At 42.7% G+C, this 26,705-nt stretch overlaps 1 protein-coding gene across 2 annotated transcripts; it reads left to right on the top strand.

The window, feature by feature from the left end:
* The first annotated feature begins 2,081 nt into the window (after window positions 1-2,081).
* Window positions 2,082-14,642, top strand: LOC109750183 (uncharacterized). 2 transcript variants are annotated; one of them, XM_020309133.4, is made up of 12 exons: window positions 2,082-2,387; window positions 2,468-2,640; window positions 3,719-3,848; window positions 4,782-4,982; window positions 5,141-5,263; window positions 5,411-5,448; window positions 5,522-5,636; window positions 6,242-10,780; window positions 11,383-11,502; window positions 12,434-12,541; window positions 12,726-12,868; window positions 14,181-14,642. In XM_020309133.4, exons 3-12 carry the CDS (start codon window positions 3,771-3,773, stop codon window positions 14,410-14,412), a joined length of 5,697 nt encoding a protein of 1,898 aa, XP_020164722.1. In that variant the 5' UTR covers window positions 2,082-2,387; window positions 2,468-2,640; window positions 3,719-3,770; the 3' UTR covers window positions 14,413-14,642. The 2 variants fall into 2 exon arrangements, with proteins under 2 accessions (XP_020164722.1, XP_020164723.1); XM_020309134.4 differs by having other exon boundaries at window positions 2,112-2,391.
* Window positions 14,643-26,705: the final 12,063 nt, after the last annotated feature.

A 26,705-nucleotide genomic window follows, 5' to 3' on the forward strand; every position in this document is an offset into this window, starting at 1 on the left:
GCCCGTTTTGCAATTGTTCGCGGACCTGCTAAACAATGGGATCCGGAGACCTTGTGGAGGTGATGACATGTTGTGTGATCATGTACAACATGATCATCGAGGATGAGTGTGACAGTGCTGCTGCAACTCAATAATTTTGAGAACATGTGTGATCCTATCCAACTTCCAGACCAGAGTCCGGTCACATTTGAAGAGTTTATTCAAATGCATGAACAAATTCGGCATCGACCAACTCACGAGCAGCTGAAGGAAGATCTGATTGAGCATCAGTGAGCGGTTAAAGGGGAAAACAATGTTGGATGTAATATTTGAACTTTTTAAAATTTGAACTACTGCTGCATGCGGATATTTGAACGTCTGTACCCTTTGTATACGGCTATTTGAATGTCTGTACCCTTTGTATACGGCTATTTGATCGTGCGTATTTAAAAAAATTAAGGAAGGCCGGATATATGCGGCTACAGTTGGATGGCGTCGTCCGGCATCCGTGTCCGCGGACTGGGACCCCTGTCTGCGGACGGATACGGGAGGAAATTTGCGGGTTGGCGTGGAGATGCCCTAAAGCATCTTATTAACCATGAAGTAGGTGACGACTCCATCTATCTCCTCCACCATTGTTGAAAATCCAAAAGATCACCCTCCTTAGCCCCCACCCTGCCTATTCTTTTTAGGGAGACCAAGAGGAGATCCTGATATATACTTTCACCAAGGCAAATCTCAAGTTCATCGATTCCTTAATATATCCCTTGCGAATCTTGTTATTCTTGGTTTTATGCGCAACCTAGATGGTTGTGGTTCCCCGGATTTGTGCCCATGGCTCATTATGAGGTCTGGAGTACGAGCCAAGAGCTACCCCTAGTGAAGGTTGGTTGGACGTTATTTGGCCATGGCACTCAAAGACTTATGTGAGACATTTGTTGTCGTGGGAGCATTCGTTGTTCCCTACCTCTCCAACGGAGATTAGCACCCCCCCTAAAAGTGTTGGTGACACTAGGTGTGGATTACCGTTGCTTGGTCCCTTGTTGTCACAAACAAGAGAGAAAACCGCGGCAAAAAGAGAATTCGCTTGAAGCTGCCAGCTATGAGATTGTGGCGGGGAGCACCGAAAAGAAAGGCATAATCGACCAAACCCCTACTCACCATCTATCATGTTTTTTTAAGACATCCATCTTGGTTGCTCAAGTGTCTTTAGTACTTGTGTCTTGAATATGTACGTGAAATGACCAATTATTGGTGTATCTACTATAACCTATGCCATCAAGTTATTTATTATTGCCTTTTAGGTCGTGTTGTCTGAAGTATTGTTATATTATTTGATTAATCAATGTTATTGCTGTTCCATTTTCTTTTGCTTATTGTTCTCTTATTGTTTTCTATACTTTCATTATGTGGAACTACTAATCATGACTTAGATTTCCCTCCTTTTCTATTTGCGTGTTTTTATTAGTGTGATCACTAGGAGGCAATAGATTGCATTGTATGCCATTGAACAGGGATTCCGACGATGCAGTGTCCCATGTGACGAGCAAGGTCAACCCACCAACCTACGCAAAGGCGGCTGGCCTCCATTGTAGATGTCACACACCAATGCAAAAACGATGTCGTCACGTGGCAAACACCGCGGCCACACCACACCACGACTACAAGGGGAACACGGGGTCGACACCGCCAACACAATGAGGGCCCACACAGCAACGCCCCACACGGATGGGTCGACACGACCCACTCGAGGGAAGGAAACCCCACCCACAGCCTCAGCCTCACACCCGCTCCACGCGCCGCCCGAGCTCGTGAGGCCAAAATCAAGGCGAGAAAAATAAAGAGCATGCATTACTTGTTTTCCAAGGCTAAGAAAAAGCGGACTGATTTTCACGCCTGTACTCCACTTGTACGGGTGAAAAAGAGTCGAGTGAGAGACAGACAGACATTACTGCCCAACCAGAAAACCTGGGAAGAAATAAGTAATGATAAATTAAACGACCAAACACCATCATTATGCTTGGTGCCCAGCATCCTTCCACTTCCCGATAAGCAAGCTTTGCTGCTCGCCTCTCCTAATCAAGCCCCAACCCAACCTCGGTGGAAAAGCCCGCACCTTTTGCGCGAACTCCCCGTGCTTTCTCCCGTATCAAAGTGAATCCACTGGTTGCATCCGTCTACATCTCGCCGCCGGTGAGCTCGCCTCAGCCAAAAACAGCCCCCCACCAACTCGCAAGTACATACATTTCGTCTCGGAACCGCGGATTCGGGCATGAACTCCAGAACTGTTTGGCTGCCACTGTAAGAGCACGACGGCGCCCGACCTCCTCGTGCTCTCTCCCGTATCGCGCTGCATCTTGCCGCCGGTGAGCGCCGCTGTCGAGGTCACCTGCCCCCCCTCGCCGCCTGTAGGTCTTCTCCTCGACCTCTCCTCCCTGCCTCCTTCCATTTCTTCTTCCGCCCTGACCCCAGTTCACTCGGTCGACAGCACGCCGTCGTCCCCGCCGGATTCGTTCTCATCCGCCGCAGCCTTTCGCCGGATCCGCCCGCCTCTTGCCGCCTCCGCTGCAGATCGAATCCCGTGGCATCGCCCCGGTCCGTCTCCGCCGCAGATCCCGACCTCCACGCCAGGGCCTTCGTCCACCTCCGGCGCCTTGCAAGGTACGCTCCGTCCATGCCTTGGCTGCTTAAAGCTCTTGGGTGTTGTCCCGGACATGGAAATCTTGGCTACAAGCAGGGCGTGTCTGCATTTTTTCACGATTTCTGAACTCTGCAATTGCACACTGCAACTAGCTGCATCTCTTGTCTGCACATGACACTGGTGTCTTTGCACAGGACACCAGCTGCCCAGCTACTGATCCACTAGTACCAATTTGTGTTATATAACTAGTTGAATTTTGGCTGCAAACCAAGCATGCTCTAAATCCTTGCTTGTGATATGCGAGTTTGTCAAATTGATCATACCCGTGCATCTCTTAGTTGCCTTTTGAAACTAAAGATGCATATGCTATATTTTGATTCCTTGATAATTTTGAAGCTAAACAAGGGTCTAGAGAAACGAAATGCTTAGCCTAGTTTGGCTCAATGAGGCCTGATACTGCATGGAATTAGTCCTATGTATGAATTATAGCAGGACAAGATTCTTGAATACTGCCTAACTTTACCTGTCTGGGTGAACTGGGGACAAATTCCTGTCAGCTAGTATGTTTCCACCCTGTGGCTCTAGATCTACGCGGATAAAAAGTTAAATCCGGGCATCTTGGTGTAGGTGAATTTTCAGTTATTAATTTTTCATTATACCGTGTATCTAACTCTGGTGAACATGTGAGGTGCTGAGAAACATGTGGTTGTTAGTAGGAATAGCTATGAAATTGTTGGGACCATAGTGCAGAAAACAATATGTCTTCAATTCTTTGTATAACTGCTATCATGTGAGTGTACCAGCCAGTTGCTTTTAATGACTAGCTTTTATACTGAATTTTTCTCATTGGTGGGTATGATTCCTGTCCCCGTGTTTGTGTGTTTGCACATGCATGAGGACATTCTGATCTACTCCCTCCGTCTCATAATATAAGAGCGTTTTTGACACTAGTGTAGTGTCAAAAACACTCTTATATTATGGGACGAAGGGAGTATCTTGTATGGTTTTTGGCTTGAATTTTGTTTGATTTGAAGGAGATTTTTAAAATGTATTTATGGATTTAAGGAAGTTTATATTGTCTTTGGTGCTTGCTTTCAGACAAAAGACCCCCCTAGAAGTACCAGATGCTTAAAGTATAAAGATTGACAGCATGTCAAGGGTGCGAAAATGGAAGATTGAAAAGGCCAAAGTTAAAGTTGTATTCCGGCTGCAATTCCATGCAACAAATGTAAGATCAAGTTATTTATGCTAACATAATTTCTTTGCCTTTTTGGTTGTTGAGACATTTTTTTGGTGAATCTTACTTTCGAGGAAAATATCCATTTTTCCTTGACTCTTGCACGGGTCTAGATTTCATCTCAACTCAAAAACCAGACACATTTCACCCTGAATTCCTGAAACCATTTGTTTTCACCTGTAGGCTGTTCTTTTTTTTTTTTTTTGCAAAGGAGCCAAAGCTCTGTTTTAACCAGACAACAGCTTTATGAGAAAACCCCTGAAAGAAAAGGAAAATATAATCCAGTCCTTAGGGAATCCTCCACCCCCCACATGTCGATGGAACATTGATGTTGGCACAGCTGGAGTTCCACACCATCGCCGGGACAAAAAAGTAGTGTCCACACAGGCAGCTAGGAAGTCACCCTTAGGCTGGTTTTATATGTGCTTTTCGGCTTTTCACCAAGTCGGCTGCCACATCGCTGATTTCAGCTTACATGCAGCACAGTGAACGTAATAAGAAATAAATATTTGTTTATTTGGGTGATGTTGTATTTTTCTTATTTGTTGATTTGCTGACTAGTTGCCTAGTTATTCTCAACCTAGAGCATGATTATGGGTCCCATGACATTGCCTGTCAAAAACATCCTAGATCCTACATATAGTGGCGTGTCGCCGTGTCGCCCAAAACCGTGTTGGGATTATTTGTGGGGGTGGGGGTGGTATTTCCAAAATTTAGGCTGTGGTTTGTCCATTTTTTGAGTTAGGGGTGAAAGATGCTAATACATACCCTGCCAAAAGTTGTAGGGTGTAAAATTGACTTATTTCCTGCTCTCTGATTTTTACTAATATGAGTCTTGCAGTTTGTGTGAATACTCAGGATTATTGCGTGTTTCTGCCATCCATAGTTGAATGATCTTTACATGGTTACTTGTTTCTGTTGCAGATTCCATCTACAGGATGGGACAAGTTGTTTTTGTCCTTTATCTCTGCTGATACAGGAAAGGTAACTGCAAAAACAAATAAAGCAAATGTGAGGAATGGAAGCTGCAAATGGCCAGATCCTATTTATGAAGCAACCCGACTTCTTCAGGATCCTAGGACTAAGACATATGATGACAAGCTCTACAAACTTGTTGTGGCCATGGTGCGTTGCACAATTGGTTTCGCTTATCCTACATCTTCCTTGGCCATGGACTTGCACACACGTTACGTTAATGTTTTGATATTGTGACCACTTAAATGCTGGATGAACTTACTAACAAGTGATGCTTGCTCTTTCTCCACTTGTTCTTGGAAAATCAGGGGACTTCTCGATCTAGTATTCTTGGGGAGGTCGATGTTAATCTTGCCGAATTTGCAGAAGCAGTGAAGCCTGTTTCAATCGCACTTCCTTTTCGTGGTTGCGACTTTGGAACAGTATTACATGTATGGTTTTTCCCCTACAATATACGTGCATGGGTTTTAGATAATGTTTTAACTTATGTCCATAATCATCAGAAAATAGTCTTTCACTGTTTTGCTTGCCTTCTGGTTGTCCTTTCTAATGTTGTTCTTTGATGAATACCATTGCAGGTCACGGCACAACTGCTCAGCACCAAAACTGGCTTCAGGTTTGGCCACGACAACAACGAAATTAGTTTTGGATTATTGGTTCCAAATCTTATGAGTGCTTTCTTGGTACAGGGAATTTGAACAGCAAAGAGAAACTGGTGCCAGAAGTTCTCAGCAGCTAGTGAATCAAAGAAGTCATGATCCTTCTGAAATTGCTGTTGCTTCATCCGATGTTGGTAGTGATAAGGTTGGTATAAATCCCTACGAAGTATTGGACCTCACTGCAATGGCACATGAAATGAAAACAAAAGAGTTCATTTTCAGGACAGTCATGTGTTTTATACTGTTTCTTGGTAGTAACTACTAACCTCCATGTCCCTAAAAAAACTACTAACTTCCATGCGTACATGGTTTACTGGTGAAAAATAATTCAAAACTTCTGACTTGAACTGCAACAAAGTAGACCAAGTTATGTGCCAGATTGCTTTGTTGAGAGTGACCTTGGTTATCTCAAGATTATGAAAGGATACATTTGAAGGGACTGCGGTCCTTTGGTTCTTTAACTGGAGGCATCGATCTATATTGAGTGGTCCTTTGGTTCTTTAACTGGAGGTATCGATCTATATTGAGTGTACTATTGCTGATTGTGCTGCAGATACATCACTAGAGAATTTACGTATTAGGCCTATATTCGTGACAATGAATGGAATCTGCATATCATGCAATGCCTACTGTTTTCATTTAATAAATAAATTAGCTAAACCATCTCCATATCCTTTTCTATGCATTTCGTCATTTGATGTAATTAAGTTACTTGGTACAAACCATAATTACCTTTATCATTTGTTATAGGCTAACACAAGGAATAAGTTAAAAGAAACTTCTTTGGGGTTCCCTGTGGCCGAAGATTCTGCGGGTTCAACCGAAGATTATGAAAATTCGTCACATAATTCAGATGGTTATTTTGCCGAAAAGAATGATCCATGTGGCAGTCATGAAATCAGTAGCTTTAGGAGCATACACTCTGGTGATTTACCACTGTGTCCGACAAGTCAAAGCCCTACACCAGAGAAGGGGCCATTTCGGGGTAAGCGTCTTTCACCACAAGGGAGCAGTGATTGGAGTCATGGTTGGACTCCTGAGTTGTCTACCAGTCATGATCTTGCTGCTGCTCATGACGAGAATAATCGACTCAAGACCAGATTGGAGGTGGCTGAGTCGGCCTTTTCTCAGCTGAAGTCAGAAGCAACATCCCTGCAAGATGTCACTGACAAATTAGGCAGTGAAACACAGGGCCTAGCTAACCAGCTTGCTGTTGAACTTATGTCACGCGGCGAGCTCACTACTGAAGTATCTTTCCTAAGGACAGAATGTTCTAGTTTGAAAAGAGAGTTGGAAGAAATGAAATCTGCTAAACCCTTGCAGCATGAGGCTGATGGAGGAAATGGTGTTCTTGCTACAGATAGTTCAGTACATAATCTCCAAACGGAATGGCTGCAAGGCTTGCTGCTTCTTGAAAGTAAACTGCAGCAGACCAGAAATAATGCTCTCCATGGACTTCAAGCAAGTGATCTTGATTTCCTTCTTGCTGATATAGGGGCTATTCAGCGTGTTATTGAGAACCTCAAGCAAGGTGTTCAGCTTGGACAAATGAAAGAAAATAACTATCAAGAACATTTGGCTCCACCATCCAATGTTGCCCATCAATCAAGCTCCGGACGTGATCATAATTCCGACAAGAAAAACACTGGCAGTACAGCCACGATGGAGGAAAAAATGTGTGGGCTCTTGCAGAAGTTGGAGGACTCAAAAACTGAGAAGGAGAATCTGCTGGAGAAGATGAGCCAGATTGAGCGCTACTACGAATCTTTTATCCACAAGCTTGAGGAAAGCCAGAAGCAGACAGCAATTGAATTGGAAAATCTCAGGAAAGAACACAATTCTTGTTTCTACACAGTTTCTGTCCTCCAAGCCCAGAAGCAGAAAATGCATGAGGAGATGAATGACCAGCTAATGAGATTTGCTGAGGACAGAACAGCTTTAGAAGCTCAAAATAAGGAGTTTGAGAGGAGAGCTGTTGCTACGGAAACAGCACTTAAGAGGGTCCGATGGAATTATTCTGCAGCTGTTGATCGTCTACAGAAAGACCTTGAGTTGCTGTCCTTTCAGGTTCTCTCTATGTATGAGTCAAGTGAAACTCTTGCAAAGCAGCCCATTGTAGAAGATGCTGAGCATTTTCCTGAAGAGCATTCTGCAATAGCAGATTTAAGCGGTACTATAGAACATGACCAAGACAGGCCTGTTGTCAAACAACGGGGAACTGAAGGTCTTCATGAGGCAACTGCATCTCAAATGTTTTCAACTGAAAATGGCACATCACGTAGTTTTAGCTACAAAATGGATGGCCAGCAAAACCTCCTTCGGGCTGCCAAAATTGAAGAACTTCGTAGCAGATCTGAAGTCATATGTAATCCTGATTCACAGGTGAACTGCTCCAACACCGAAGGACCAAAAGATGCTTCTTCCACAATGGAATCTGATATTTTAGAAACGTACGCTGTTAACATTCAGTGGCAGGTCTTCTCTGATGTGCTACGAGAATCTCACTATACTGCACTGGATATGATTAAGCAAATGCAGGGAAGGCTATACGTGCTAGAAAAAGAACTCCATGACTCTAATGATGCTAGGGAGTCTTTAATGCTCAAGTTAAACTCTGCACTGGACCAATCAAAAAGTTTGAAAGAAAGTGAATCAGGATACATTTTCAAGTGTGATGATCTGACAGTGAAGAACCAAATATTAGAAGCAAAGCTCCAAGATATTTCAGTTGAAAATGCTTTACTTATGGAAAGGCTTGTGGTATCTGAAACACTTGTTGAGGAACATAAAACTTGTGAAAGCAAGTACAGTGCCTGCACTGAAGAAAGGAAGAGATTTGAGAACCTTTTAATGAAAGAAAGTCAGCAAACTAGTCAGCTTAAGGATGAGCTCAGATCAGTAATGGAAGATTTTGAGGCAGTGAAAGATGAATTACGTAAGCAGTCCTCCTTAATCACTGAGCAGCAAATTGTTTCTACATCACTTCAAGAGCAACTGAGCATCCTATGCTCTAAACTTATTTCTTTGAGCAAGGACATCGACATTCCATGCTTGGATGACGTATCTTTGCTACATGAACTTGAGAACAAGAATTACGCTGCTGTCATAGCAAGCTTGGAATTCTTCCAGCAGCAAGCATGCCAGAAGGTGCTTCATCTCCATCACGAAAAGGAGGCATTGGAAGAAATGTGCGATGTTCTCCGGAAGAGATCAGACAAGTCTGAAACAGAATTGCTTGATGTGAAGCAGAAGTTTCATTGTGATATGGCTGGAACAGAAGAAAAGTTGAATATTTCTGAGGGACATGTAGAGAAGCTTCAGCAGGAACTGCAGGAAATGGTACATAAATTTGAGACAATCTCAGAGGCTCAAGAGCAACACTCAGTCAGCAATAGTGACTTAACATCAAAGTTGGCAAAAATGGAAGTTGAGCTGCGGATTGTCACCAGTGAGAATGAGACTCTTGTTGAAAAGATGAAAGACATTGCTGCTGTTGTTCAGGAACTTGAGAGGACCAAAGTAACTCTTGCAGAATCCGATGAAGATAACAAAACTTTGGCCCAGTCTCTACAGTCTAAAGACGAACTGTTGATGCACATGGAAAATGAAAACAGAGGTTTGCAAAATTGTCTGAGCTGTACTGAGGGAAATTTACTAAGAGAAAAGACAACGAGGGAAGATCTTGAATCTGCCCTCGCAAGTCTTACATCTCAACTTAGTGAGAAGGATCAGGTCCTGCTATCTTATAATGAGGACAAAACAGAGTTACTTCATCTGCGGGACCAGATTTCGGACATGAGTAAAGAAAACAGTTTGATGCAAGATGCTCTTTCAGAAAGTGAGCAAATCAAAAGGGACCTCAGTTGTAAGAATTGCTACCTTCACTCCCAGCTCTCCAATGCTGAAAATCAGTTAGGAACAATTCTGGAGGACTTGCTTGCCAGTGAAATTGAAGCTAGTTATATGATAAGTCAGGTTGAGGAGGTTGCCGTGCAACTTGATTTCTTAAAAAATAATTTTGGGAAGCTTCAGCTTAAGAACAAAGATGCTGACGAGTTATTAAGGGCGCACATGTTGACTATAGCAGAATTAACTGACAGAAATGCCACACTTGAATCAGCTATCCATTCTCAAGAAATCAACTTTGCGAGGGTTATTCAAGAGAAGGAAGGGCTTGAAGAGCTTATGAAAAGAAATGAACAAACATTGGCTCAGGTTAGCAATAGCGAGTCTCGAGATACATCAGTATCAATTAATAACAGTGAGGCAGAATTGAAGTATCATGACGAGATTGTGCAGCTTAGAGACGTGCAGACAAATCTTGAAGAGCACGTTGATGGTTTGAGATCTGCGAAAGATGAAGTTGAAATTCTAAACGTGGTTCTGAAATCAAAATTGGAGGAACACCATACTGAGGCGTCATCACTGCTACAGGATTCTGGATATCAGTTGACAACTTTAAAAGAACAGAACAAAGAGCTTACGCAGAAACTTGCTGAACAAACTCTGAAGGCAGAAGAGTTCAAGAACCTGTCTATCCAATTGAGAGAGCTAAAAGAAAAGGCTGAAGCTGGGAAAAAGGAGAAAGAGGGGTCATTGTTCGCCATACAAGATTCCCTTAGAATTGCATTTATCAAAGAGCAATATGAATCAAAGGTTCAAGAGCTTAAAAGTCAGGTGTTTGTCTCTAAAAAGTATTCTGAAGAGATGTTACTGAAGTTACAAAGTGCTTTGGATGAGGTTGAAACTGGGAGGAAAAACGAGATTGCTCTGGCTAAAAGAATTGAAGAGCTATCAATGAAAGTTTCTGAACTGGAGGTGGAGATGCAGGATTTATCTGCTGATAAAAGAGAGTTGTCTAATGCATATGACAGCATAATGACGGACTTGGAATGCACAAAACTGAACTTCGATTGCTGTAAAGAAGAAAAGCAGAGGATCGAGGTCTCTCTTCAGGAGTGCAGTGAGGAACGTAATAGAATAAGGGTGGAGCTTGACTTGGTGAAAAAGTTGCTGGAGAATATGGCATTAACCGACCATGTCGCCTCACCTGATAATTCTGGATCACGCATCTCTCGTGCCACATCTATCGGGCAAATTCTGGGAGATGTTAAATCTGGGTCTGCACCAGAGTTAATACCAAAACTAACAGAAGTTGATTCAGAATTACCCGAAGATGAAGGTGAAATCCATAGCACACATATTTCATCAAATGTAGCAGAATCAGAAGATGTCGGTAAGTCTGATGAGCATCCACATGCCAAGCATGCACCGACAAAGAACTTGGAGGTAATCAATCTAACATAAATGTCTTTATCTTAGTTTAGACTAATTGCGATTGAAACTAGGGCACATGGAATACTTGACAGTTGCTCACAATTGAAGTAATTTTTTCCCTGTAGGATAGTATGTTTACACATATGAGATATACCATGGTTCTCATGTTATATTATTGTAGTTACCAATTACCTTGAATCTATATATTTCAAACATAAGAGGACTAGAAAGAGGCCTGCGTCTAAGATCTGAATAACCTAAGCACATTTTAGAAACTTCTGTTTCAGCGTTTGATGGGAATAGCTTGTTAATCAGATGGCAATATTAAGTTGGATGATGTCGCGGAGTCCTTTGACCCAACTTCACAAGAAATAAGATCTGGCTCTTGTTGAATTTTTACCTGTCAGTGCTTTGTTTAGAAGTGTATATACACACCTCCTGGTGTGACACTTCACTTTTGCTTTTGCTTCACAATCACCAAGTAGAGTTGAAAGATATTCATCTGGCAGTGTGCATTTATATATATATTTTTAATAATTGTTTTGCTTCGGTATCTGTAACATTTATAGCAGTGTTTGTTCTCTCAGCTTACTTTAATTGTACTATTTTGATAGAATTGCCATAAGCAATCTGACGAATCATTGGAGAATCATCCAACTGTCGACAATACCATCAAAGATATTTCTAAAGAGCATAAGAAATTGGCAAATGACTTGAATCTTTTCCAGAAAGAGGTATGTTGAAACTTCTCTTACTGTACTTTAACACAAATTCTGTTCCTACCAAGTTTTGAAAGGGTTCTTACATGAAAAATAATAAAATATATGATTTTTCTTATTACTGACGAGGAAAGGATATGAATCTAATCAGTTAAGTTTTCAGAGCAGTAGGTTTGAGTGTTTCAATCTATATCCATGGTGCTTAGATATCATCACATCTGTGAATGGGCAAGTGCTTGCCTAAAATGGAAATCTTAATTTCATTTTCTTCCTCATGTTCCCCGTTAATCTCTATCTTCTTTACCATAGACATCTCGTACGCAGCAAGCCTTCTGGCTACAAATCCTCATTTCATTAGCATTCCTCTCGTCTCTTCATTGCTTTAGCGATGAGCAGCAGCAGAAATATAATCCAACTCCTCTCTGTCCCTTGCTCTAGCTTTTTTGTAAAAGTGATTCACACTTTATTAATTAGGCAAAGGATTACAATCTGATTGGACATTCCCAAATCGTCCGTAGCTCTGGGTTTGCAAGCCCGTTGCACACACCCTTAGGAGCTTTATACATCTTGGTTTGCAAGCCCGCTGCACATGCCCTTACGAGTTTTATCCATATGGGTTTGTTTGATAATAGTAAGGAAGATCTTTGACTTTGTTTTTTGATAGAAAACAGCAGGAGAATTTCTTACTATAGCTTTTTATTAATTTTTATATGAGAACTTGAGAAGTTAATTACAATATGCACCCAAAAACAGTCGTAGCAAAAAGTAATACAAGAAAGAAGGAAACTAATGCTATTAGCCAATCTCCAATGTTGGTTTTGTCACTAAAATTGGGTAATTCAAACAATAAACAACTTATGTTTGGTTTTTATGAATCAGTAATTACTTGATACTTGGCATGATGTGGATCAGGGCTAATTCATTGCAAATTATTTTACATATGCAGCTGGAAAGACTTAAAAATGAGAATTCATCCCCTCTTCTTCCCCTTGACATTAATCTTATTGATCCGTCCCTCAGTGGTTTGGAAAGGGCGTTATCACAGCTTGATATGGTATGTGTACTTCTTACCTTTCTGTTCTAATATAACTGTACAACATTTTTGTTGCCACTACCCTAAGATGATAAAAGAGTTCTGCCTCCACCACCCACATGCATCCACCTCCATCGTTTGACACGAATCTGCAGTCCATTGTACCTTGTGCTAAGTTTGTGTTTGCGCATGTCGCTATTTTCAGGCAAATGAACATTTGCGAAGCATTTTCCCTTCATTTAAAGAGCTTCCTGGTTCTGGGAATGCCTTGGAAAGAGTACTTGCTTTGGAGCTTGAGTTGGCGGAAGCGCTGCAAGCAAAGAAGAAGACAGACATCGTTTTCCAGAGGTAATTAGTCATAGTGCATCTATTTTCATAAGTTTACTCTTGTCCAACGAAAAAAATAGCACGCTATTTCGCGGTTATAGCGCGGTTATAGCATATTCGGAAGGGAGGCGTTACGTTTTGGCAAAATCGGCCGCTACGGCGCTAATTGCGTAATTAGCGCGCTACACACGCTATAACGTTGTAGCGTTACACGTTTTAACGTGCAGACCATGCAAAATTTAAACAACCACAGCCCAGCAGGCCCAACAGGCCAAAACCAACCCACGACCACTACCTTTCTCACTCTTTTTATCTTGAAACTGTTTGAGACTTACAATTTTTATGTCCTAGATTTGGCCCTTATGCATATATTGCTTGCTCCTAGCAAAAATTTAGTTGCTTAAATACTTTATTTCTAGATATATTTGAATTTTTTTGAAAACGCTATTTTGAAATATAGCACGCTATTAGCACGCTATAACTTGTGTAGCATTTGGAGAAGGGCCTCGCTATATTTTGTAGCGCGCTATTTTTTTCGTTGCTCTTGTCTAGTAAAGCAGGTTCCCCTTTATTATCAGCTGCCCTTTCATTCCCTCGTAGTGAACTAAATGCATGCTCACATATCAAGTCTGGTCATGGTAATACACCAAGGGAAGTATCTTTTTAGGGTTGATTGGTTGGTCGTTTTCGGGCCCAAAACCGTCGTATTAGTCGGAGGTGTAAACCAATTTTTGCCAATGTCTCAAATCATGCTTGGTTCATCGTTAACGTTTTATTTCCGGACGTTTCGGTGTCGTTACGGTCGGAAAGTTTTAAGCACCGCCGGAGCCCCCGATTGAAATCCTGGAGAAGAGAAACGAGGGAGAGAGAGAGAGGAAAGAACTGCAGCGATGGCGGCGCACGGAGCATGATGCTCTACTGCCGACCTTCTCTGCTCCTCCAAGGGATCTCCACAACGCCCTGACCTGGTGTGCTCTCCCGCTATCGTGGGCACCGTCGCCACCCCCTGTTCTGCCTGGCTCCATCGCCGGCACCTCCTTTTGGGTGCTTCACCGCCCTCATGGTTGTCGGGCCGACCAGGCCTTCTGCGACCTGCCCACCTTGATACTGCTCCCTAGTGCGGCCTTAGGACCTCCAGAGTTTTAGAAACTGTGTTGATTGATATAGAGCCTCTTTTCATTCTTGATGTTTTTTGGTCTGTCAAGCTACTAAGGTCTCTTCTTCAGAAACTAAGCTAACTAGGATAAAGAAAAAAAACATGAAATTTGTAGCTTCCAGTAATGTAAGTCAGGTTTTACTTAACTAACTAGATGCTCATCTCTTGAACATTCAGCTCATTCTTGAAGCAACACAATGACGAATCGGCGGTGTTCCAGAGCTTCAGGGACATCAACGAGCTGATACAGGATACAATCGAGTTGAGGAGAAAGCAAGTGGCTGTCGAGAGCGAGTTGGAGGAAATGCAGGGCAGGTACTCGGAGCTCAGCTTGCAGTTTGCCGAGGTGGAAGGCGAACGGCAGAAACTCGCAATGACCCTGAAAGCCCGCTCACCCAGGAAACAATAGGAGGAAACGAAGGAAGAAGAAATGTTAGCCGATCGGTAGTCTTCTTCTGCGGCGGGGAAGAAATACATTTTGTAATGTAAATCATCATGTGTGTGTGTGATATAGTTTCATAAAGATGCAACATCTGACCTGTGTACAGGCCCTCCCTCTGACACAACCTTGTCCATCAACTAATTAATTGTTAATATGGCGGGCGACATCCGCTGACTGCTGCATCTCAGCAGTTTTTAGAGGGTGACTTGAATTGCTTTGCTGTTCTTATTAATTTTTGCCAGAATGTGAGATCGAGATACTACCAGCATTCTTTCCCAGCTTGATTTTGCTTCATTTGTTCTTGAACCAGTTGTCAATGGTATCTGTTTGCTTGCGCGTTACGAGGCTCTCGCTCATATACCATCTCTTACTGAAAATATGCACAATGTTTTTATACAAAGGAGAAAGAAAGGAAGAAATGATAAGTATGCATAAACTATCTCTTACTGGATGCTCATGTGAAGTTATGTAGGAGTAAAACCAAACATTTAGGTGTACATATTTAGACTAAACACAGATTGCATGTACATTGCTGGCAAGACTAGACGAGCGTAGTACTTTTGTTGGTAAAAAAAAATTACTGTTTTTAAAGACAGTATTTTTAAAAAGATGCCTCAAAAGATGTAGACCAAAAAAATAATACAGACATGGTACTATCTAGCGCACATTTGAAAAAGATGCTATGCAGCCGAATTTGTCTTTTTGTGATGTTACGAATCAAATTTTGGTTGAATATTTTGTAGCATGTTTAGTGAGTATTATGTGCATCGTGTGTACATGATTTTCTTTGGATTATTCAAATATTATATATGGGCATTTTCACTAGTTCTTTTAAGGAGGCATTTTGACTAGTTAGCTAGTGCACTAAGAGCATCTCTAGCAGGTCCCGTATACCCCGTCCCATGAAAATCGGTTTAAAGGATACCGCAAAATGTTTTTTTTTTACATTTTTACGGTATGACTTTTGTTCAGGCAGAAAAGATCCCGTAAAATATTTCATTATTCTGGTAAAATTGCGCAAATCCCCTAAAAACGTCCTTTAAATTACAACTGGATCCGTCTCGACCGCTCCCACCGCGAGGATCTTGTCAGGTACAGAGGAGGAGCGCACATCTTGCCGGTGACGACACCGCCATGGAGCAAGGCGAGGATCACGCGGACAGACGCGACGAGCAGGCAGCATCATGTAGCTCGCGGCGGTGGCAGCTAGCTAGCTCGCTCGCGACACAGCAACAGCTAGCTAGCTAGTTCGCCGTGGAGACAACATCAACAGTAGCTAGCTAGCTCGCGGGCGACGGCGTGTGACAGCTCGCGTGCGGCGGCGGTGTTGAGGTTTGGCCAGAATCGAGCTCGGGAAGCCATGGCGCCGGCTGCGAGGAAAACTGTTGGGGCTAAAATTTCCTTCCCGCCAAAGAAAAGGGAAGCCTCCAAAACCGAGCGAAATCCTATAGATATAGAGAAAATGGGCTCGCGGATGCGGGATCCCATAATTTTTTTCCGAGACGGCCGGATATGGAGGATCTATTTGGGCAGGGACACATGATACACCCTGCAAACCGACGGTTATTATAGCGGACGGCCCGGTTTGCGAGATCTGCTAGAGATGCTCCAAGGCCATCTCTAGCCCATCCCTCAAAATCCGTTAGAGGAGTAAAAAATTGGTTTGAGGGGTTAAATCGGACCTAGCCGATCCCTTATCGGCTTTAGTCCCTCAAATTTTTTACTCCTCGCGCCTCTCGATCCTCAAATATACTTGGCCGACCACGAGGTGAGGTCCACATGCCGACACGACATAAGCCACTTATAAAATGGAACTTTGCAGGTCATGTCGGGCCATGGCCGTTTAGGCGTGTGCCGGGCCGTGAAGTGCTCGGGCCGACTTGTTGGCTACCTATGATCAGGTTTATTGTGCGTAAAGTACCATGATGTCTACGGAGAAGTTATCGAGGGTATGTTTTTTTAACTTCTTTTGCCCGGATCAAAATTACCACGATATTTGTACGTAAGTTATTAGGTATGCGGCTGAATATTACCATGTTATTTACACAAAAAATGTCGAATTTATGTTAAAAAAACCTAAGTCAAAAGTTATCACGGTGTTTGTACGTAAGTTATCAACTCTGTTGGTATTTATACATGAATTATCAGCTCTGTTATGTGTATATTACCATGCTATTTGCACAAAAATTACCGGGAGTCTTTCTCCCTCCCTCACCATACTATGAAGACGAAGACATACCCGTCACTTCATTTGACGACCATCACTACACATCATTTTCGTTATCAAATGGGTGTCTTGTTGGCGAGTAAAATAATTCGATGGACATTCGGTCCTATTTGGTCGTCCGTGCTATGTTTGCTGCCTTGTGGTCAAATAAATCCGGACGACAGGGGTATGTTTTCAACCAATTTTTTTGACTAGTCAAAATTACTATGGTGTTTATACATAAGTTATAAAGTCTGCGGTGTGTATATTATCATATCATTCACGCAAAAGTTACCGGGGGTATGTTTTCAATAACCCTTTCGTATGTCAAAAGTTACCATGATATTTGTAAGTGAGTTATCAGGTCTGAGGTGGGTAAAATTACATGCTATATACGCAGAAGTTACCAGGGGGTGTAATAAAAAAAATCCACTAGTCAAAGTTACCGTGGTGTTTATACACAAGCTATAATCTCTGAGGTGAGTATATTATTGTGCTATTTGCATAGAAGTTACACGTATGCTTTTCAACAACTTTTATTCTGGAGTCGAAAAGTTACCATAGTGTCTGTACATGAGTTATCAACTCTGATGTGTGTATGCTACCATGATATTTACACATAAGTTATCGGAGTTATGTTTTACACAACTTTTTTCCCGAGTCAAAAGGTATACGTAAGTTATCACGCCTATAATGCGTAAATTATCATGCTATTTACATAAAAGTCAGAGGTGTGTTTTTCAACTAATTTTTTCTCCTATTAAAAAACTTACCATGGTATTTGTACATAATTTATCATCTCTACGGTGTGTAAATTATCATGTTGTTGACAAAGAACTCGCCGAGGTTTGTTTCAACAAATTTTTTTGTTGGTCAAAAGTTAACATGATGTTTGTAAGACTGGCTACAATGGGTAGTAACATAGACTAGTAACATGCACATGTTACAACCTCTATAGTGGGGAGTAACATATGTGTGGTAACATGCAACACTTTATTTATTAGGCTATAGACTCATTTTGCCTTGATATGTGTGATGTTACTCATACTACTAGTAACTAGCTATGTTACCACTTTCCTCCATTTCTTCATTTATTGCTTGCCACATCATCTATTTTATCTAGATATGTGTGATGTTACTACCTATATTACTCCCACTATGGGTAGTCTAAGCAAGCTATGAGGTATCCGGTGCGATGATTATCATGTTATTCACACAGAAGTCAACACGATGAGGCCTTCGAGCGAGACAACACATCTCACATCCTACCCTCTCTTCCATGATTCTGCCTCAGAAGAGGGTGAAAGATTGAAATCCTGATTCACTCAATTTCGCTTATATCGCGTTGGAGTATTGCTCGGTCAATTTTTTCTCTAAAAATTCTAGTCGGGTTTGTTGTCTGACAGTTTTTCAATTCGATAGTACCTCAAAACAACAGATTAAATACGAGTTGCCTTCAACATAAACAACAAACATATGGTAGATTGATTGGTTGGCTAGCTAGAGCCTAAATGAAACAACCAGAGTTTGAATCCCTTGACACATGAATATTTTTGTGTACAATCACAATTTGAATGTGCATGCATATAATTAGGAGGTGCAATTAAAGGAGATGGTTACTTTCCTAAAAATCAAGGACAAAATCATGGTTTAAATGCGCATATATAAAATTAGGAGACACAGTTAAAGGAGACCGAGATAATTAAGGCGATCCATTAATTAGCAATCAGATAATTAATACGATCCAATAATTGCGGGACGGTGAAGAACTGGAAGAAAAATCAAATGAAGATCAGGTCCGCTCGATCCCAATCCAACGCTAGGCGATGTGTTCGAATCTGTTAAGCAATTTAAGTGGTTTGGAATTTAGCTTTTCCCATACATAAATAACTAAAGCTTAATTCTTGAAGTCTACTTTATCAAAATGAACAATAAACTTTGGATTCATTCTATGCCCCTTTTCCTTTTTGTAACTTTGTTATGTTCTATTCTACTTTTATTAAGATTCAACAGGATATCTATTTCTTTGATGATTTACATTGATTGCAAGGGCATAAAATTGGGGTAACAGCAATGGTCAATGCCTCCTTTCCCGTCATTTTGTTTACATGTGTTCTTCGTTTCATTCTATATTGCATGTTACTTTGCTTTTGTTTTACAATGCCTCAATCTAAGCATTCCATGCTGCAGGTTATTCAAAATGTATATTTTGCGATGTTTTTCTTTTCCGTCGCAATTTGGCCGATGGCTTAAAGAAATAGAGCAACAAATGAAAAATGATTCAAGAAGAAGTCGGTTGAAATACTTACACACACACACCTGATGAAGAAGACAACGACAAAGTGTGAAGGCCAACAACGCAAGACCTGAAGTGCACATTAATGACACGCTTGGCAGCCTGCCTCAACTCCAACCAGGCCACTGGATGCATCTTTTTCGGTTTCGTGCTGTTTGGTTGTGTTTAAACAATGTTGGGCCTACACGACACATTGCTTACCTCTGGGCCTGGCTCTGGGAGAACGCTCGAATCGATCGTTTTTTCAGAGCCAGGCCCGAGAGATGCAACTCGAGTGCACCTGGTGGCTCTGGCGGAGCGAGTCTATAGGTGGGTTTGCACATGTTCTGTTCCGCACACCTCCCTAATCCCCTTCACATGATCCCTTCTAATCTACATGATGGGTGCTTTGATTCGAAATAAACTCTACTCAAAAAAGATGCACATCAACGTTGTGGTTCCATTGTATATCTTGAATTTCGTGCTAATTCAAAGGTTTTTAGAAGAATTTTGGTAAAATCATTGCATCCAGTCAACCATTTGAAATTTTCTTTAACCACTAGCTCCATCTCGCCATTTCACGCGACTTGCATGTTGCATGTTTTCTGTTTCGACGATCGTAGATGAGTAGATCTACGGCTCCCTATTGATCGTACAAACGTGTCACACCTGGGCGTCAGTCAACTAAAAAACGATTCGTGCCTAGTCGATTTCGTGACCGTTGGATGAGCATTTGAGGGCAGCCACACCTTCTTCTACCTCTAGCCGGCCCTTCTCTTCTTCCTTCAACGCCCCGTTTCCGCGTGAGGGTAAGTTAACCACATGGATAAGATGTGAGATCAATCCTCCATGCGTATGTAACAAACATCAATATGTTGTATCTGAGAAGAAAATGCTTGTAACCAAATAATCATGTGTGTGTTTCTTCTCAGCCTAGCTGAGGAGGATGCAAGCTACCAAACTATCTACAGAACATGGTTTTTACTCGATATTCACTTAGCGAGGCCCAATTCAGCTAGGCTCATCGGACACGCGAAAATGTTCTTGACTACCAAACAAGCCATAACCACCCCTCCCCATTTGTACTCGTAGACCATCTAGCTCTAAATAAGTTCCAATAAATCTATTGTGCATTTTGGTTCATCTTCCTTTGTATGTCGCTGAATTCCACAATTTACCTAAAGGTCAGCGTGAATAATAACATATTAAGCTATAGCAATGGGTTGTCATAGGAGCGCACACTGAGCGTACGCAATACTAGTTGGTAATTATGCCCTGCAAAGATAATAGGTTTTCTAGACTATTCTGAGGACTATTCAGTTAACAACTATTGAATTGCTTCTTTATGTCTAAATTTGTTGAACTGCTTCTTAGTAGCTGAATTGCTAGGTGTTTATGTGCACATGTCATCGGTGAACTACTTTGTATTTGAATTGATGACGTCAAGAACTATGATACTATACTATGCATATGCAAATATTTTACCAGTATGAATTGTTTAACTCAAGAGTAAAAATACTATGTCTAAATCAAAAAAGTTCTCATTGTTTTTTTAGAGGGTGGAGGGGGGGGGGGGGGGGGGGGGGGAGGGGCGATGGTCCCCTCTATTTTTCGGGCGGGTTGAGATTTGGGGAGTTCGTAGGGGTGGCTCTTCGCTGTGCTCTGCTCGGGACATTGAGTGTGCGAGAGTCGCTCTTTTGTTTTTTCTTTCTATACATCTGGACGTGCATTGCCCAGGTAATAATAATTAAACAATTTACAAATAAGGCAGAGATAGTGATTATTAAACATTATATGGTAGTTACGTATATAGTCACACGGTCACAAACACACAACATCATACTATCATAGTAATGTATGTTAAATCACACCCACATATACGGTACTAGTCACGCACCACATCATCATAGTATTGTTTTGCAAATCCATATGAAATAGTAGGAATCAGTCAACGTACGTAACAATCATCATACAACGCGCGACATATCAATACAGTATACATAGGAGGTACTAGTATATAATCACACAACATGCGCAGTGGTAGGGGCGGTGGTGAAGATCATAGCTGGGACGCTGGCGAGCCAAGCAAAGAAAGTCTGGACCCCGGCAGACTTGAACCACCTGCAAGCGCCTCAAGGCAGTAGGCTGCAGTACCCGACGTCGTGCTCCAGAAGGTCTTGGACCGTCAGGGTGGACACCGCCGCCGCAAACATGATGTGCAACATCATCTGCAATATTTGAATCGTCTCACAAGGGGATGGGTATAATATAATATGTATGTAGCATTGCAGCGACGTATAATATAATACGTACCCAGTCGAGGGCAGCTATGGCGTCCAGTGCAGCTAGCCTGGGGGCGCGACATGGTAGAAAACGAGGGCCGCATCGTAGCAGAGTTGTATGATGTCGATGACGACCTGAACCGGCAGTATCATCTTGAGGTACCTGGACGGTGAACATTTATAAAAAGTCAAGTAAGGTAATTTCTGAAATATGCGGAACATATTTTGACGAAATAAAGACAAATGTATAAAAAAAGGAAAGCAGAATGGGCCAGCCCAATAGAGGTTGAATTAATGACGTCAAGAACTATGGTTACTACACTGTGCATAACATGTGATGGAAATATTTTACCAATCTGAACTGTTTAACTCAAGAGTAAAATACTATGTCTAAATCAGAATAAAATATGTTCTCATTGTTTTTAGAGGGTGGAGGGGGGGGGGGGGGGGGGGGATTGTCCCCTCTCTTTTCTTGAATAATTATTTACATTAGATAAATTACACGTGTATTGCATAACAATTTTCGGTGGATGCGAGGAAGAAGCTTGGAAGACGAGAGAGAAGAGGAGATGTGAGCAGCATCAACATCACGAAGTCACGGCCGCCTACCCTGGTTAGTTCTGATTAGAAGGAACAACGTGAAGAAGCTTGGAAGACTAGAGTTGTGTCCAAAAGTGACATACTTGCGTGGAAAATCATTTCTAGCAAGCTCACGGAACATGCCTTTGTCACCGATCATGTGATCGGTGCATCCACTATCAAGAATTCATTCCTTTTCTCCGGACATTTAGTTTCTAAGGTTAGCCATGAGACTAAGATTCCTCATAGTCTTCTCATATTCAACATTGAACTCTTCATCTTCATCGTAATTGCCATGTTCGATGTTGTCATCATCACCTTGAGAGGTGATTTCATTAGTTTCATGCTCATGACATCTTTCAAGAGAATGAATGTGAATGGATTCTAAAATGACACTACTAATAATTCCAACATCTCCTTTTGCACGCATAAGATCTCTATGATCATAAAGGCAATCATCAAATTTTGGATCACTGGGTTTCATCTTATGAAAAGCCCGTGATTGGATGCTTGGCGTAGAATGAGTGGAGCATACTAGGAATGGCGAATACTCGCTCAGTGAGGGAGCTCTGTTGGAGAAGAGTGGGACTAGAAAGAGGGAATACCCATGTCAGGCCATGTAAGGCCAATATTTGAGGTACTTGGATCCAGACAATACTCAGCCCTTTCCATTTTCGTCGGGAAACAACAACGAAGTCCATCCAAACCGTCAATGAAGAAATAAGAGGAGGGCAAAGCGCCAATGGCGCGTAAATGGTCTTGTGAAGAATCACATCCGGATTCTTTAGAGCGTAATCTAGATATCGCTTTTCCAGACCTTTCCACAAAGTATGGGCACATCGGAAGTTTTGTAAGCGTCTAAGAAAAAGATTTGGTAGACCTCTAACGATGAGATTAACGGTTCATAGATTATGAAGCATGTCAATTTCTTCCTTAGCAAGGGATGAATGGGAGGCACATAAGGGCTATGAATATACTTGCTCAAGTTAAATTCAATAAATATATTAAGCATTTCATGTTTCCAAGAAGTATGGTACTCCCCATCAAGAAAAGACACTCTACATCTAAGACTCCCAAAAGTAATGGAGACCAAAGCTCTGATACTAATTGAAAGACCGAGAAGGTGGAGTCTAGAGGGTGGGCGGGGAGGGCGGGGGGGGGGGGGGGGGGGGTGAATAGACACTTCACAAGGCAAATGTGCAATTTTAGTTTTCTTGAAAATTAGGCAGATTTGAGCACAAGTTAAATGACGACCAATACTTCCTACACACACATATCTAGAGATTGGGCAGCGGATAAAGAACAACATGCAAGTGTGCGAAAGTAAAGATATGTGGAGTTAGGAAGGTCAAACACAATGAAGACATATAGATTTTTGGCGTGGTTCTGATAGGTGGCGCTATCATACATCCATGTTGATGGGGACTTCAACCCAGGGAGGGTAACAGTTGTGCAAGTCCACGAAGGGTCCACAAAGAAGCAACATTGTCTATTCCATCATGGCTTATGCCCACGAAGGACCAGCCTCACTTGGGGTTGATTTTTACGAAGTGGGCGATCTCCTTGCCCTTAGAAACTCCTTGGTTCAACTCCACATGATCTTGGAGGCTCCCAAGTGACACCTAACCAATCTAGGAGGCACCAATCTTCAAAATGTAATAGATGTGATTGTTGATGATGAACTCCTTGCTCTTGTGCTTCAAAAGATAGTCTCCTCAACACTCAATCACTCTCTCATGGATTTGGCTTGGGTAGGAGAAGGATTGGAGTGGAAAGCAACTTGGGGAGGCTAGAAATCAAGGATCAAATGGTTGGAGTGGAATCCCTTGATCTCAACACAAATGTAGGTGGTTCTCTCCCAGAAAATGGATATGAAAAGTGTAGTTGGTCCTAGTTGTTCTCTCTGAGAGTAGGTGGTGTGTGTGGGGTATATATAGCCATCAACAAAGATCTAGCGGTTACAAACTTTATGCACAACTCGGTTACACCGAAAGTGAATCTCAGTGAGACCGACCAGTGCAAAAGATTCGAACGTTAGACGTTTCGATGAGACCGGATGAATCCACTCGGTGGCTCCGATATGCGATGACCTAAGAGCTTGCATCATCTAGGTGATTCCGATCGGTTTCACTTGGTAATTCCGAAGTGACATCGATGGGTTATAGAAACTTAGCCAACACACTTCGGTGGGATCGAATGTCATCTCGGTGGAACCGAGTTTCTAGGGTTAGGCTTGTGGCTCTGTCTTGTGTATCTCGGTGGGTCCGGGTGTAAGTGTTTCGGTGGGACCGAGAATAACTTTGGGGGATATTGAGAATGTGGTTGAGGGTTTTTGGAGCAATATCTTCAAGCACTTGAGCAAATGACTCATAATCGAAACATCATCCCCTTTTAATAGTCCTATGGACTCAATATGATCTTCGATCACTTAACCAAAAATGAGGAGTCTTGGAGCTTTTGCCAATGCTTGTCCACTAGCTTGAGGTTTCCACATCTCCATACATCTACTAGCGTAGGTTGAACTTTCCTAGAAATGTGCTCGAGGAAAACATTAGTCCAACAACATGTATGTTCTCATGAATTATCAAAACCATCAAGGGAGCAAATGTTCTTTCACCTCCTGCGACCACGCTGCCGCCGACGTTGCCTCGCCGCCCGCCTCACCCCTCGCTGCCCGCTACACTCCTCGCCGCCCTGCGTCACAACACCGCCCGCCCACCCCTGCAGCAACCCCCGTCTGCTCCGGCCGCTGGGCCGTGCCACGCCGGCCTCGATGACCTCTTATGCTTCGGCCTCGACCACCTCCTCTGCTTTGGCCTCGACCATCCCTCTGCTCCGGTCGCTGGGCCGCCACCCCACGCCACGCCAGCCACTGGGCCTTTGCCCCGCCGGCCCCATTGACCTCGACCACCGCGGCTCTCCCTCCGGCTCGCCATGCCGCCTGCTCCAGCCGGTGAGCTTTTTTTGCATTAAATTTTTTTAGATCAATGTTTTAGATGAATATATGATGATATGTTGTGGATGATCTCAATAGATGCAATAGATGATGAATAGATATTAATGTTGTTAGAACAACGGATAGATGGATAGTTTTGTAGGTTTTGTGTTGTTGGTTTTTTGTTGAGATGTGATATGCTATATGATATATGTGATATGCTAAATGTGAAGTAATTTTCTGGATGGATGGATGCTATATGAGATGTGATACGACCACGTTAATTTTTTCTGGATGCTATATGAGATGTGATAAGATCATGATGGATGGATGGATGAATGCTGTTACTCACCTGGAATTTGTTAACTTGTGAATTTTTTTCATGTCATTATCATTTTTTCATCAAAGAATGCTATATGAGATGTGATGGTCTAAGGTTTTCATCCGGTGCAATTTGCAGGCTTTGTGGTGTCACATCTCCCTGGAATGATCGTCATCGAATTGTTGGTCCCTGATCCCGCCGTTTTTGACTACTTCCTCCAATGTTTTTTTATGTCACTAGATTTTGTTTTCATGTCAAGTCGCGTAACCTAGGCGTCTCTTGTCCGGAAGGGTTACATCGATAAAGATACATTCAATTGCATATTAATAACTGTAACTCTTTCAAATTGTCCAGGGCTTTTCACAGACAACCTGAGGATGTGTAGATTGGGTACGTTTTCCATGGTCTACCCCGTTCCGAGACAGGATTTCAGCAGCGCCTCCTCGTTGTTCTCCAGATGCGCGTTCTCTCGGGTTTTTGTCAAGACGTGTATCTGGAGAACGGCGGGGAGGTGCTGCCGAAATTTTGTCTCGGAACGGGGTAGAGCATGGAAAACGTACTCAATCTACATATCCTCGGGTTGGATTAGACCTGGCCATGGGCAGCCCGGCCCGGACGGCCCGACCCGAAAATCCCGGGCCGGGCTGAGCCCGAACTTGCCATCGGGGCGGGCTCGGGCCTGTAAATCAAGCCCGACAGGCAGATCGGGCCGGGCTCGGGCCTGTGAAAAATGAGTTTTTAGCTGTGGTCGGGCCGGGCCGAGCGGGCCGTGTCAGGCTTTTCCAGGTTCGGGCCGGGCTCGGGCCCAATTTAGTAGGCCCGGTGGTCGGGCCGGGCCGGGCTCGGGCCTGGGTTTTCAGCACCGGGCTTTTTTAGGCCCGGCCCGGCCCGGGATATGCCCACGTATAGGTTGGATTAAGGATCTCTTTACCTATTAGAGAAGTAGGTTGATTCATTTCCGTATCTCGTAAATCCGGTAGAAACTAAAAAATTGATACTATTAATTAGATATTAATTTAAATGAAATGTTAATTTGTGTGTGGCTCCCAATAAAACAAAGATGGCTGATAATGAGTGGATGTACAATGGTCATACCGGTCCGAATAGAACAACATAAGAGTGGGCCGTGAAAACCGATGTGTTCTTGAAGGAGGTCCACCATGGTTCAAAGAGAGCCCCCCCCCCCCCCCCCCCCACATTGCCCTTGCGCCCGATGCGAGAACCATCATCGTCTACAAAGTCTAAGATGACAAAACAACTTTGCAAGTATTGGTATATGAAAAACTTTACCATGGCAGTAAACTTTGCTCGAGAGGGGTGTGTTAGAGAGGAGGTGATACGACAACGCGTCGGTGATCATGAGGACAATGGGGTTAGAAACATCGTAGATGATATCCGTGCTGCAGAGATGCCACATTCAACACCTTCAGAGAATGAACCGGAGGAACCAGAGGAAACCGCAAAGAAGTTCATGCGGATGTTGGCCTCGTCAAAGAAACCTTTTTACGAGGGAGCCAAATTTTCACAGCTGAATGCCATCTCGCAACCGGTGGAGATCAAAGCCGAGTACGGCTGTACCCGAGCTTGCTTTGAAGCATTTCTAGGAGCATGGGGTAACATCCTCCTTGATGATCATGAACTGCCAAAAAGCATGTACGAGA

This window comes from Aegilops tauschii, chromosome 6 (genome assembly GCF_002575655.3).
Source record: "Aegilops tauschii subsp. strangulata cultivar AL8/78 chromosome 6, Aet v6.0, whole genome shotgun sequence".
Classification (NCBI taxonomy): Eukaryota; Viridiplantae; Streptophyta; class Magnoliopsida; order Poales; family Poaceae; genus Aegilops; species Aegilops tauschii.